Genomic DNA, 14,805 nt, shown 5'->3' with positions numbered 1-14,805 from the left:
ATCTTCTCAGCCTAAACGTTGGAAAAACAAAATTTATGACAATCACTTTAACAAAAAGCGACCAACCAAATGAAAAGTTTTTGAAGATACATAAAATAAATTGCGCTCAAAATATCTGCCAATGTCCTACGATCGAAAAATCGATTAAACTTAAATATTTAGGAGTCATAATTGACCAGCATTTACGATGGGATGAGCATACGCAGTTGTTACGGTTACAAAATTCGTAACTCCAAATATTTCTGGTTATAATCTCCAAATGCTATTTATTGTCTCTAGCATAACAGGACACACCAATCCTTTGTATTGGTCTAGTATGTGATTTCAACAAAGTCATTTTTGGAACGGTATTCGCGAAACGATACCATCTAGAAGTGTTGTTTGTAGAACGTACCTTTAATTGCAATATTATCAGCTGGCAGAACTGCGCTGTAGTCTCGAAATTAAGGTCCGGACTAACTCTTGTTGGAGTGATTTGTTATTTCATATGTGATGAAATACATATTCAATTAGTTGTTTCTTGATAGGAAATTGGTCGTAAGAAGAGGTTGTTTAGTATACTATAAATAGGAATCGAATCATAGGCTAAATGGCATGAATTGGAATTGTTTTAGAAAACAGGTTTTGTGATTGGTCGCTGATTACATTCCTGTAAAGTGTAAATATATTTATTTTTAGTCTTGTTGTTTTGGTAGGCACTGACGGAAAAACGTCAGGGTAAAGGATCACTTCCGGAAGGTGGAATTTGAGGTTGCGAGTAGATTTTCTTTGGGGAAGATATAGGTCGCCGGTGGAAAAAAGTTTAACTGGTCCAACGTTAGGGTAATATCACTAGAGAGTGTCAGTGTCCGTTAGTAGATGCGGTATTTCACCCTTCGTGGAAATAATCCGTTCATTGTGTCTGGAAGTAGTCAATGGAAGCAGGATTGAGGAAGGTTGTTTGCATGCCTGATTCCGGTAACTAGTTCACGTGGCCATCTTCTACATAGAAAAAAAAAATCTCGACTCTGTCGAGGTAAGTAAATTCGGTTTTATGAATTTCACAATCATGAGAGTTTTCTCTTTTGTTTCACAGATTTTTGTTCTGGTTGTAAGAATCAACCTATTGATCAAAAGTAGATTTGAGGTTCATCTAAGGGCTGTCCCCTTGAGTAGGTTAGTCAATCTTGAGATGCGGAATTCTTTCATCAACCGTATTCTCCACTGTTTGCTGGTACTGGTATTCGTCTAAAAAGATTGTATTACTCACCCTGGGAAAGGAAAAACAGCAGAAGGCTGAAGTGAATTCAGAGCAATGGCATGGTATCATCAGAATGCTAGGCTAAGTATTCATTGTCAAGGTAACCTCTTCGCAGTGTTGAATATGACTATTTGGAGTTTATTATGAGCGTAATTTACAATCAAAGTGTTGAATTGAAGAAAGGGTTATAATATTAGTTTTTCCCAAGAGTAACTGAATGCTTTCAGCAATTGCTTTAAGTCCCTACTCAGTATAGTATAGACATTCATTTACATTTATGTAGATACCGAATAAGTATCTCAAAATTCAGACAAAAAGATTGATAATCTAGTCAAGATTAATGTATATATGTATAGACACACAAATAGTGTAGTTTTCAAGTTTCAACCTATTTTTCAGAGATAAGTTCTGGGGTTATGTTTTGTGTACAGTATTAAAACGTTTAATTTCAATTTTTTTTATGATAACAAGCCATCAAATTCTGACAGAGGTAGCAAATAGATTCCTGATCACCTGAGTCGCTTTGTTTTTGTTTTCCCTGTGATCTTTTTGCAGCACATACAATAGATCTTTGTTTTTCTAGCTAATAAGGTAATTTCCCTATTTATTTGGGTTTTGGGGGATACTTATTTCTTCTTCCCATATAGCCATCCCTAACCAGGGGAGGTAGGACACTCTGACATCTCCATACATGATAGAAAGATTTGCTGAATTGATATTTCGATACAGGTATGTTCGTTCCTTGGGGAAGATTGAGTTAGCCGGAGAGTCTTCTACACTAACAGGTTTGACAACACCCGCAGGGACGTAGCACAGTATATGATCAAGAGACTAAGGCAACTCATTCACAAATTTTACTCCCTGAGAGATATCCTAACCCGTAAGAACATGCTTACCTTATATTATGCACTGGCAGTCTGTTCTTAAGTATTGCATTACAGCATGGGGAGGAACGTTTGAAAAAAATTTAGGAGGTTTACAAATAATGCAAAACACATTACTGAAAATTATTTGTAAGAAGGACCGTTTATTTTCCACAAAAAAGCTGTATGAAGAAATCAACTTATTCAACATCAGAAGTCTCTACTCTTACTCTTGTTTAATATGGATATTTCATAACAAAGTAAATTACCAAAGTTCAACTATTGAAAAAGAGATCAGATCTGTTATAAAAAGGTCTATCCATCTACCTTTATTCAAAAAAAGTCATTCACAGAAATCTGTATATTACTTTGGCCCAAAACTTTTCAATTTACTACCACCCGAGTCCAGGAATATTATAGACATAAAGAAATACAAAATTGCTATAAAATCATTTCTACGCTACAATCAACTTATTATTGAAAAATTATATTGAACACATATAATTGAAAGCTCCATTCTTCAGAAATATCAAATGTATATAAAATGTCTGACAGAATAAAAATCTCCTTTTAAAAAAAGGGATACCTATCACAACACAAGCGCATTTGCGCTTAGGTGAAAGGTCCCAATATATGAAAGGGGATAAGAAATATTTATATATTATTATTAATTTTATATTATTATTAAATTGTAATTTGTATTAAATTGTAAAAAAAAATTGTAAAACATTATATGTGGAATTGGCCGCGGTGGTATTGCACGCGACTCACGATCGGAAGACCGTGGGTATGATTCTTGCCTCGACCAGATATTTAACGAGAGAATTCAACTAGTTGAAGCTGAGATGATTCTGCAACCGTGTTATCTCGCACAAGTTTCTCAACTTGAGAGTTGTTGTTCGTATGGGGGCGACAGTTGACTAACGGAAAAACAGATTTTTAAACAGATTATAAAATACTTCTGGTGTAATATCGTTGCAAATATGTCTTTTCCTATCCACGCGTTTTGAAATGATCTAAGGTGTTAGATGGCTGCTGCTTCAGGAGTAACCTATCTCATAGGCTGGGAAACTCCGGGACAGAAGCAGCAGCGTGTATCACGGTAATGCGGGGCTTTTCGTGATTGACCTTCTTTCCCTAGCTACTCGTGGGACTTACATGAGCAGAGTAAACTTAAAAATTCTTTCTGACACTGAGTCTACAGAGGAGATTGATGTCGAGCTTACGACACCAATTGACCTCCCTGTAAACCCACATAGCAATAGATATTCCAGGTTTATTTCATGAATATACATTTAAGGATATTGTATTATGCTATGAATATGCCATGGATATGTATGTCTTCTGGAGAATATTCCCTGGAAGTGCTCCTGGCGAACCTTTGATATATTTTAAGAATATTCCTTGGGAATATTCTTGGAATATCTTATAATATTCTTAGAATATCTAAGGTTTATTCTATTAAGAATATTCCAGGAATAGAACCCGAGGAATAATCATAAAATATCCAGGATATTCTTAGTTTATTGTAGGAATATACAATAGAGAAACACCATAGAATATTCTTTAAATATATTTTATGAATATTCTAGGAATATTTGGAATATTCCAAGAATATGACGAGTAACCGCTATTAGGCATGTATATATTGCATTTTGATACACACAAGTAATTCACACAAGTAATAAAACACATAATTATCATAAACAAATATATTTTAAAAACAATATACACTGAAATATTTGACGTTTCAACCAATATTAAAAATAAAAAATCTAATTTAAAATATTTATTCACTGAATAAAATATTCCTGAATACTGTCATATTACAAATATTAGGTATTCAAATTAGGATGTTCCTACTCTCAAACAAATGTATACTGAAAAATATACTAAAATAACAACTCTGTGAATCCATCAGCACTAATTAAAAAATAATAAATATATCACTTCATTGAAAAAGAAAAAGTGTATTACATCCAGAAATAGGTTAGGTTAGGCTTCTCACTTGAAAAAATTAACCCACAAATGAAGTATTTAAAATGAGTGTTGTGATGGGTTCTTCAATGAATTTCACTTACTTAAAGTTATCCAAACTTTGCTCACCAGAATAGTTTTCCTTATATTTGTCCAACAATGCATCAGCCAGTGTTTCAATAGTAATACCTGGAACAAAATGTACATTAACGTTCATTATCACTATTTGAAAGTGGCACAATAAAACTGGAATAAAAATCAAATAGATATTTTTCGCATAGGTTACTCAACATTTACAACATTTTATGACTTGGAGAGCAACTTGCATTGTCTTGTTGAAAAGTACTCATTACGTTTTTAGTTCCTTTTGGGCAAATTGATACTATCTTGAAAACGAGTGATAAAAATTATGAAAACAAATGATACAAAAGAATGTGTCATTCACTTACTTTTCTCTATTGAAGATACACAACTGAAATCACTCTAGTTCAAACATGTACTTAGTCAAACCAACAAATCCCACACACCAACTCTCCTCGAACCTAAAATGAGGTATAGTAGGTTAATCACCATGACTTTACTAACGATACTATTGCATTTTACTTACTTTTCTTGAAGACTGAATATATGCAACTCTCCTGTTTGAAGATCCAAAATCAAACTATTCGCTGTACTGCAAATTGGACAACCCCAAATTATAAATGGTACACTGAACGTGACAGAATTATACTTTGATAATAACACCAACACACCATGCATTACACACGCAAACCTGCCACGTCAACCGCCATGTTGAATCAAATGTCGAATTTAACGCAAATGTACCATGCATTAAGGGACAGCCGCTTTCACAAAGCTTATTCGACTGTCGCGCGCTACACTTCAATTGACCAATGAGAAAGGTTTACTACAATTCTTGACTTCCCCATTTCTCTGTTTTCAGGATTTTTCGCTTTGTAATTAAATAATTTCAAATACAAAAAGATAAATAGGATGAGAATTAACCAATTTATTTTATGCAATTGGTTCATTTATTGGCCCATTCAAATTTTTTTGTCGTTTCCAACAGTTGCTGTTGGAGCAATTCATCCAGAATCTTCGCGTTGAGTTCAAAAACTCAACTTCGCGTTGAGTTATATACATTAGGTTATGCATTCGATATACGTTATTATAAGATAATTCAAAATTCCATTGTATAGAATATTCCAAAATATACCGTGGGGATATATTCTAAGAATAGACCATATGGTATATTCGATCGACAATATTCTTAGAATATTCAAGGGAGAATAATCCATTTATAGACATTCTATGCACATTCTTTCGGGAATAATCCTGCCATATTCATTCAAGCATATTCTATGAATATTCTAAGAATATTCTATGAATATTTGGAATATATACGTTCGTTTTATGATATACAGGGAATATTCAATGAATATCTAGTGCTGTGTGGGAATTTAGATCAGGAGCGAGAGCTTCTTAAGTCTCCAACTCCTGATCAATAACTGAACCTGAAAAAAAGTTTGGTGGTGCAGCCAGAAAACGACCGAGTCGTTTCCTCAAGTTCCTTATGAAACCGCCTTGCACCAAATTCTAAAGCGGCATACGCAGAATCTTTCTCAGGTGGGAAAACACACCCACCATGAGAAGGTTAGCAAACGTTTGCGTTCAAGTGATGATTCACCAAAATCAGAGGCGAAAACGCCCTGCACGGGTAAATCTAAGGCATCGCAGCTGATGAATCCTTCATATGGGAAGGTTGTCGCGGGTATGGAAGTGGAAATCTTGCACCTTGACTCTACGACTACCTCATTAACGATGAAACAGCAGAGGATTTACTTTGTGCCTGCCCCGTTGGGGACCGAATCAGGTTTTAAGAGTTTGCCACACCCGTACTCTCACCATCTGACCTGGAAGACCACTCACCTCGTTAAGAAGCTGGGTTTACTTGGTCGAGTGTGGATAGGTGTGAGCCACAATGAACCCTTGTGTGTTGCGGTGGAGCGTCAAATAGACTTACTCACTTTCGACCTAATCTAACCTGACCTGACCTGTCTCTGTGGGATATGGTAACAGTTTTCTTGAACTATAGGACGTCAAAGTTCATCAATTCGATGTTGGGGTCGAGCCATAGGTTATAGGCTTGATACTTCTATCCGTTATTACTTTCTGCGGTGGCCGGAGATATGTATGAGTCTGAAGTGTGCTCCATTTCAATATCCTCTGCTTCGCTGCTGCTGACTGGCTTCGACAGAAGACCCACATCGTTCTATTCGTGTCTCCTTCGTCTGCGCCTAGTCGGTTCACATACCACACCGACCACAATCGAACTATGGCTATGCATCTCGCAATGCATAATCACTAGCGTGCTCTCGATTGAGCAAGTCCACGCATGTTGTAAGATAACTTCGTTCTTCTGAATTATTTCAAAGGAACCTATCACTTTAATATGTTGTCTGTGGCCCCTGACATTTCGCTGTATCGCGAAGAGATACTGCGAATATGTCTGTTTTCTGTGACAATCGTATGCTATTGAGGGCTTCATCTGGGTGATGAAACAGGGTATGAGAAGGGTTACTCCTAAAATGATGGTTCTGACCTAATATCCGGACATCTCGCTGTCGTCTTTCTCTCTACTGGGCTAGAGCCCCATCCGTGACTGTTTCTACAATTCACAAAGAAAATCTAAACAAGTTGAATAAATCGTGGCAAAGTTATCTCTGCTGGAAAGACATATCAAATATTTCACACTTTCAATTATAGCAAAAAAATACAATATACTCAAACAAAAAGGTAAAACACAACACAAAACCACAATATTAAATCATAGCCCAAAAATTATATAAAATACACAACCAAAAGGCCAGATTTCAAATTGATTTTGCATACGCCTTTAATAAACAATAGCAACTAGTACTCCTAATTAATAATAATAATAATAATAATAATAATTATTATTATTATTATTAATAATAACGGCGTGTACACAAGATGGAGGCTAAAATCACGTCGGCGAGACAACACGCGTCTCGTATCCAATGTGTGATGGATTACAGGGCAGCCAACAGGCCTTTCACGCCCGCAGTGCGGCGAATAGCCGCCAATCTACGACGTATCCATCACACTTTGAGCCAAGGCGTGCTGCTGACCACCAAACAGCACTGCCTTGATAGGATACGAATGCTAGTGGCTGCTAAGAAGTCACTAGTGAGGCGAGCGAGAAGTATCGCGGAAAACCTTAGGTTCCGCGAGAAACCTTCTCGCTTATTCCAAGAGCCTCCACGTGTTGTGGATAATCCGCCGACCGCTGATCAGGTGGAATCCTTCTGGAAGGATATCTATGAACACCCGCAGCCACTCAACTTAGACACTCCAGCCCTAGCGCAGTTCGAAGCTTTCAACAGAGAGCTTCGACAGCCTGAGCCCAATGAACTGCGCAACCCGATAACCCCGGATGACGTTCGAAGGGCCCTCGTTGGTTCCAAGAACTTTGCTGCTCCAGGCCCAGATGGGCTGAACACTTATTGGTGGAAAAAACTACCAAGTACCCACCACCATCTGGCCAGAGTTTTCAACTCATGGCTCGATGGAGAGCAGCCGATTCCGGATTGGTTTGTCGAGGGGCGGACCGTTCTTATCCCCAAAAGCGGAGATTTGTCGATTCCTAAGAATTACAGACCGATAACATGCTTGAATTCGTGTTATAAGTTGTTTACAAGCATCTTATACACACGAATACTCACCGCAGTTGACCGAGTGTTCGAACGGATATATGAGCAGAGAGGGTCGAAGAGAGGAGTCGCTGGATGTAAAGAGAACCTGCTCATCGATAGATGTGTAACGCAGGACTCGATACAATATAAGCGTAACCTCTCTATGGCCTGGATCGATTACCGTAAGGCATTTGATACAATTTCGCATGAGCTCATCTTGCATTTGCTCAGATGCCTTGCGGTACCCGACAACATAGTGAGATGCATTGAACAACTGACACCACTTTGGCGAACTCGCTTCACCATAACATCTGGTCAAGCAAGAGTTCAAACAGGGTGGGTCACTTTCAGATGGGGTGTATTTCAGGGTGATTCCCTCAGCCCCCTTCTATTCTGCATCTCACTATTGCCATTATCCGTTGCGCTCAGAAAGACTCGAGGATATAACTGTGGCACCCCCGGAAACCGGAGGCACAAGGTCACCCATCTGTTTTATATGGATGATCTTAAACTTCATGCCTCTGGAGAGAAGGATCTCTATCAGTCCTTGAGGGTGGTGGAAGAATACACGCATGCTATCGGTATGAAATTCGGGATAGACAAATGTGCAATGGTTCATCTCAAAAGAGGACGATGCGGGGACTACGGAGAGGATGTGCAGCTCGTAGATGGAAGCATCCTACACCATCTGGATGCCGGAGAGACGTATACTTACCTCGGGGTGGAACAATGCCACTCACAAGAGGTAACTGCAGTGAAAAACTCTCTCCGCGGCAAGTATCAGCACAAACTTCGACAGATCTGGTCATCGGAACTGTCGGGGAAGAACAAAGTAGCTGCAACAAATATGCTTGCCGTTCCAATCTTACTCTACTCCTTTGGAGTAGTGAAGTGGACTCGGGAGGAGCTGTATCAACTCGACGTAAGGACCCGAAAAATGATGCATCTCTATAGGAGTTTGCATCCCAAATCGTCCGTTCCACGGTTGTACTTCCCCCGACAACAGGAAGGTCGTGGACTTTTGAGTTTGGAGTGTCTACATGACAGAATGGTACTGGATACAGCCTGTTAAGTCGTCAGGAGTTCGGATCCCCTTCTCTGCATGGTCCGTGACCATGAGAGAGTAGGAATTGGAGCATTTCTCCTTAGGGCAGCTGCTCGAGCAGCTGATGAACTCGGTATAGTTTTCGACTCTGAACGAGGTGACTACAACTCTGTCATTGAGTTGGAACCTGTTCAGCAAAAAGCTCAGATAAAAGCCGCAGAGATCACCTTACTTCTGCGGAGACACATGGATAAGCCGATGCATTGAGTCTTCTTCAATAACATTGAAGACCTTGGCTTATCAAAGCGCCTGACGTTCGCTTTCCTCAGGTCGAGTGGGCTGAAGTCGGAAACTGAGGGGTTCATCATGGCTTGCCAGGATGGTGTCTTCAACACCTTAGTCTACCGCAGTCGCGTGATGGGTATAGAGGTTCCTGACACAAGGTGCAGGGCCTGCCGCGAGGCGCCCGAGACCCTAATGCACTTGCTATCAGCATGTCCAGCATATGCGGTCTCGGCCTATATCCATCGACATAACGCGGCCCTAAGAGTGCTATATTACCATCTACGGCACTCTTACGGTATTGACGAGACACCGGTGTTGCCTTACGCTCCGGGGGATATTGAATCCGTTGTGGGGAACGAGAAGTGCCGAATTTATTGGAACTATTCGTTCCCCACCCTCAGGCTCATACAAGCTAATAAGCCTGATGTAGTCCTTCTCGACCACCAGACCAAAACGATATTTGTCGTGGAGTTTTCAGCTCCTGGCGAGACGAATATCGTCAGAAAAGAGGAGGAAAAACGGATAAAATATCGAGATTTTCTCTTCGAACTCCGCAGACTCTATCCAGATCACTCTGTCAAGATGGTCGTTCTGATTATTGGAGTCCTTGGTGGAATGATGTCTTCTCTACTCTCGAATCTCAAAATCATACCGGCTTGCCGCACTAAGGCAGAAATCTTAGCCGCACAGATGCAGAAGGCTGTCATTCTTGGCTCACTGCGTTTGCTCAGGGCACATGATTCTCGGACCCAATGATCACTTACCCTACGGTGTGGGGAGTGGTCATTGGTTGATTATGCTGGCGCGCCCTCCCGAATGTATCGGGGCTTCGGGGGATAGGGCCTGACCAGCGCACACTACGGTGAAAAAAAAAATAAAATAATAATAATAATAATAATGTTCATTTCATAAGATTGATTACATTTACATATAAACAAAAAAAATGCAGAAATAAACATGGCAAGCCTTTGAAGCCCATAGAGCTTGTGTATGACAAAAAAAATGAAGAAATTAAAATGAAACAATAAATCAAGTTGACACGTTTTGTGTGTAATGTCAATTGAAAGGGAAAAATAAATAAAGATATCATGAACATGAATCAGTGAACAAACATTACAAACTAAACTATCGGTCATAACATTCATCATTCATACACCATATACGTATAGCAAATGAAAGTCATATATCTTATATTTCATTCACTGTTCTGTTCTTAATATGGTCCTTATTCACTGCACTTCTGTAGAGTCGCTGTCTATTCTATAAGGTGAGTCCTTGTTCAGAAAGATTGAGACAGTACAGAATATGGTGAACAATAATGACAGATGTGGATTAGAACATATGAATTAAAGTTCAAATATAAGTATGAAGCTGGTGTATATCATGAATTGTGAAATTATTTCCATTTATACTTTATAGTTATTTATGTACCAAGGGAATTAGGAGGGCCTTAATTACCGATGGCAAAGTTTGCGTCCCGAGGGCCTCTGGCCCGAGGGACAGCAATTGCCTGAGGTTATTAAGGCTCATTAATTCCCGTGGTACATAGATAATTTTATTTCTGACCGATTTCAATAAAATTTTGTTCATTTTTGAAACGGAAAAATGTACCAATTCATTACCTTCCCGGTATATTAGAATCAGGTACCGTTGATTATAGTAGAGTTTTCTTGTTGCTAGGTTGTTGCTATGTTACTTGTTTATAAACAGAACTTTGTTATCAAGCTGTGTTTGCGGTGAAAACGTGTTTTCTACCACAAATATAATGGAGGATATTTTGAAAAAAGCTGAACAAGCAAGAGAATCATCAATTCCATCGAAAAGTGAAGCCGTATACCAAAAAGAATACAAGATATATCTGGACTGGCTGACACGGAAAAATGTTATGCTAAAAGATGTCACTGGAACTGTATTTCTGGCATATTTTCAAGAACTGGTGAGAAATTTTCTATGTTTTTCGGTAGATTTGGTAGTAATTGTGTTTATTCGTTTCAGTCAGAAACGTATAGTCCGAATTCTTTATGGACTAAATGGTCAATGCTAAAATCGATGGTGACTATACATGAGAAACGAGATATCACCAAGTTCAATGAACTACAGGCTTTTTTGAAACGGAAGAGTAAGAGTTATAAGCCGAAAAAGTCTGCTGTTTTATCTCCTAAAGATGTTATCAGATTCCTAACGGACGCTCCTAATGATATTCATTTATTGCATTAGGTAATTTTTTTCTTATTTTCCTTTTTGTGTGTTTTTATTTCCTTTTTTTTTGTTATAGGTTGTTTTGATTATGGGTTATTTTGGAGGATGCAGAAGTCAGGAACTTTTGAATATGAAGATATCGGATATAGAGGACCGGGATTCCGTTATGGTAGTGAACGTACCGGAAAGTAAAACTGGTGTATCGAAGAAATTTACAGTTGTGGATGAAAAAGAGTTCTTCGCTTTGCCTTTATTAAGACTTTATATGTCTTTGCGTCCTAAAGGTATTGAACGATTTTTTTTGAGCTTCCGACAAAATAAATGTACATCTCAGCCAATTGGAAAAAACATGTTTGGGAAAATCCCCAGCAAAATCGCAATGTATTTAGGATTGCCAAACTCATCTTCCTATACGGGACATTGCCTTCGTCGCACTTCTGCTACTGCTCTAGCCAATGCAGGAGCAACTATGACTAACTTAAAAAGACACGGAGGTTGGAAAAATTCCACGGTGGCGGAGGGGTATTTGGAGGATAGCATCGAATTGAGAAATGAAACGGCGCGTATGTTGTCTACTTTGTCATCAGAAGAGGCAGGTACCTCGACTGTAGTGAACAGAAGCTCCAGCCATACAAAAGAAGAAATTGTTTCCAGTGGCGGAAGTAATTTTCAGGGAACATTTCAAAATTGTACATTTATTATTTGTAATGACGTGAATAAATAAAATATGGTTCAGTTTTCATTTCTATTTATTTTTACTTGTGAAAGGTAGAGGGAATTATAAAATCTATAATGTCCCAAGGGAGTTATGACACTCTTTATTGATAGCGTAACTATGACGATATAAGCTTATAATATCCCGGTCAGAAATAAAATATTTTATTTCTGACCGGGATATTATAAGCTTATATCGTCATAGTTACGCTATCAATAAAGAGGGTCATAACTCCCTTGGGACATTATAGATTTTATAATTCCCTCTACCTTTCACAAGTAAAAATAAATAGAAATGAAAACTGAACCATATTGTATTTATTCACGTCATTACAAATAATAAATATACAATTTTGAAATGTTCCCTGAAAATTACTTCCGCCACTGGAAACAATTTCTTCTTTTGTATGGCTGGAGCTTCTGTTCACTACAGTCGAGGTACCTGCCTCTTCTGATGACAAAGTAGACAACATACGCGCCGTTTTATTTCTCAATTCGATGCTATCCTCCAAATACCCCTCCGCCACCGTGGAACTTTTCCAACCTCCGTGTCTTTTTAAGTTAGTCATAGTTGCTCCTGCATTGGCTAGAGCAGTAGCAGAAGTGCGACGAAGGCAATGTCCCGTATAGGAAGATGAGTTTGGCAATCCTAAATACATTGCGATTTTGCTGGGGATTTTCCCAAACATGTTTTTTCCAATTGGCTGAGATGTACATTTATTTTGTCGGAAGCTCAAAAAAAATCTTTCAATACCTTTAGGACGCAAAGACATATAGAGTCTTAATAAAGGCAAAGCGGAGAACTCTTTTTCATCCACAACTGTAAATTTCTTCGATACACCAGTTTTACTTTCCGGTACGTTCACTACCATAACGCAATCCCGGTCCTCTATATCCGATATCTTCATATTCAAAAGTTCCTGACTTCTGCATCCTCCAAAAGAACCCATAATCAAAACAATCTATAACAAAAAAAAAGGAAATAAATACACACAAAAAGGAAAATAAGAAAAAAATTACCTTATGCAATAAATGAATATCATTAGGAGCGTCCTTTAGGAATCTGATAACATCTTTAGGAGATAAAACAGCAGACTTTTTCGGCTTATAACTCTTACTCTTCCGTTTCAAAAAAGCCTGTAATTTATTGAACTTGGTGATATCTCGTTTCTCATGTATAGTCACCATCGATTTTGGCATTGACCATTTAGTCCATAAAGAATTTGGACTATACGTTTCTGACTGAAACGAATAAACACAATTACTACCAAATCTACCGAAAAACATAGAAAATTCCTTACCAGTTCTTGAAAATATGCCAGAAATACAGTTTCAGTGACATCTTTTGGCATAACATTTTTCCGTGTCAGCCAGTCCAGATATATCTTGTATTCTTTTTGGTATACGGCTTCACTTTTCGATGGAATTAATGATTCTCTTGCTTGTTCAGCTTTTTTCAAAATATCCTCCATTATATTTGGGATAGAAAACACGTTTTCACCGCAAACACAGCTTGATAACAAAGTTCTGTTTATAAACAAGTAACATAGCAACAACCTAGCAACAAGAAAACTCTACTATAATCAACGGTACCTGATTCAAATATACCGGGAAGGTAATGAATTGGTACATTTTTCCGTTTCAAAAATGAACAAAATTTTATTGAAATCGGTTAGAAATAAAATTATCTATGTACCACGGGAATTAATGAGCCTCAATAACCTCAGGCAATTGCTGTCCCTCGGGCCAGAGGCCCTCGGGACGCAAACTTTGCCATCGGTAATTGAGGCCCTCCTAATTCCCTTGATACATAAATAACTATACATTATTTTTTGTGAGAACATGTGATTTTTCTTTCTGTATCACAACTTCATTTTTTTTCGTTCCAATATTTCAGTTATCTTACCTATTGTTATATTCGTTAGCCATAATTTCAGTTCTTTTTTAAATCTGTTATCACTTGTAATAGACTTAATTTCGAATGGAACTTCTGCATAGGCAATAGGGCACAAGTATGTGAGAAATCTTTGACTTCGAGATGTACTCACTTTAGGAATTCTTGAGGTTTTGTGCTTGAATCTGGTATCGTGGAAGTGATCCACAGACAATAATTTTGTTTCATATTTCCTATGATACATAGCGAGACTTTAAAAATATAGATGTCTACATGTAAAAAATTTAGATTCTGCGAAAAGTATTTCAGACGGATAGGTATAATCTCTATTGAAAATAATTTTGATGAGAAATTTTTGAGTGACCTTTATAACCCTGAGATGATTATCAGTAATACCTCCCCACACAATTATTCCATAGTTGATATGGGACTGTACTAGACTGAAATATAATGTTCGTAGCTGTGCTACGTCAAAAATCTTTTTGAAAAACTTAAATTTGTTCAGTAGAAACCTTATTTTATTCGCAACATATTCTGCGTGCTTACTCCATCTTACATTTTTATCTATTATTATGCCAAGATATTTTATATGTTCTTTCATATTTATAGTCATTGTGTCATTGTCATTATCGATTTCCAACGAGGTATAATTTGGCAATTTGTTGTTGAAATAAGAGAAAGGTACAAAGTGAGTTTTTTTGTGTTAATTGTCAGCAACCTGCTCTTAAATCAACTGACAATTTTTATAAAATCTCCCTCAGCCTTGTCCTTCAATTCATTCCAAGTTTCAGCGCGATATAGTACGGCTGTGTCATCAGCGAAACTAATAATAGTACCTTCTGAATTGACCCTAAACAAATCATTCAAGTAGA

The 14,805-nt window shown here is 37.9% G+C and overlaps 2 protein-coding genes and 2 long non-coding RNA genes across 11 annotated transcripts in view; 3 read left to right on the top strand and 1 right to left on the bottom strand.

Moving 5' to 3' along the window:
* LOC111516494 (ATP-binding cassette sub-family C member 4) overlaps window positions 1-14,805 on the top strand; it is a 259,489-nt gene that overhangs the window by 58,052 nt on the left and 186,632 nt on the right. The gene's annotated exons all lie outside the window — the stretch shown is intronic.
* On the top strand, window positions 206-1,795 carry LOC141483789 (uncharacterized). Its single transcript, XR_012466291.1, has 2 exons — window positions 206-1,015; window positions 1,076-1,795. It is a non-coding gene; the product is annotated as an uncharacterized lncRNA (long non-coding RNA).
* Window positions 4,034-4,942, bottom strand: LOC141483787 (uncharacterized). The gene is made up of 3 exons (XR_012466289.1): window positions 4,688-4,942; window positions 4,530-4,622; window positions 4,034-4,269 (listed from the first exon to the last, which is right to left on the bottom strand). It is a non-coding gene; the product is annotated as an uncharacterized lncRNA (long non-coding RNA).
* LOC141483786 (uncharacterized) lies at window positions 10,806-12,063 on the top strand. The gene is made up of 3 exons (XM_074178636.1): window positions 10,806-11,062; window positions 11,122-11,343; window positions 11,402-12,063. Exons 1-2 carry the CDS (start codon window positions 10,892-10,894, stop codon window positions 11,341-11,343), a joined length of 393 nt encoding a protein of 130 aa, XP_074034737.1. The 5' UTR covers window positions 10,806-10,891; the 3' UTR covers window positions 11,402-12,063.

Source organism: Leptinotarsa decemlineata, unplaced genomic scaffold (assembly GCF_025532065.1).
Source record: "Leptinotarsa decemlineata unplaced genomic scaffold, Ldec_3_MD MMD2_tig00004204_RagTag_RagTag, whole genome shotgun sequence".
Taxonomy (NCBI): Eukaryota; Metazoa; Arthropoda; class Insecta; order Coleoptera; family Chrysomelidae; genus Leptinotarsa; species Leptinotarsa decemlineata.
This window is presented reverse-complemented; position numbering and strand designations above follow the sequence as displayed.

Excerpts from the sequence above, each read along its gene's own strand:
- LOC141483786 (XM_074178636.1), top strand. The coding sequence starts at position 10,892 with ATGGAGGATATTTTGAAAAAAGCTGAACAAGCAAGAGAATCATCAATT. Across the intron at positions 11,063-11,121 it reads TGGCATATTTTCAAGAACTG|TCAGAAACGTATAGTCCGAA; the intron begins GTGAGAAATTTT and ends TATTCGTTTCAG.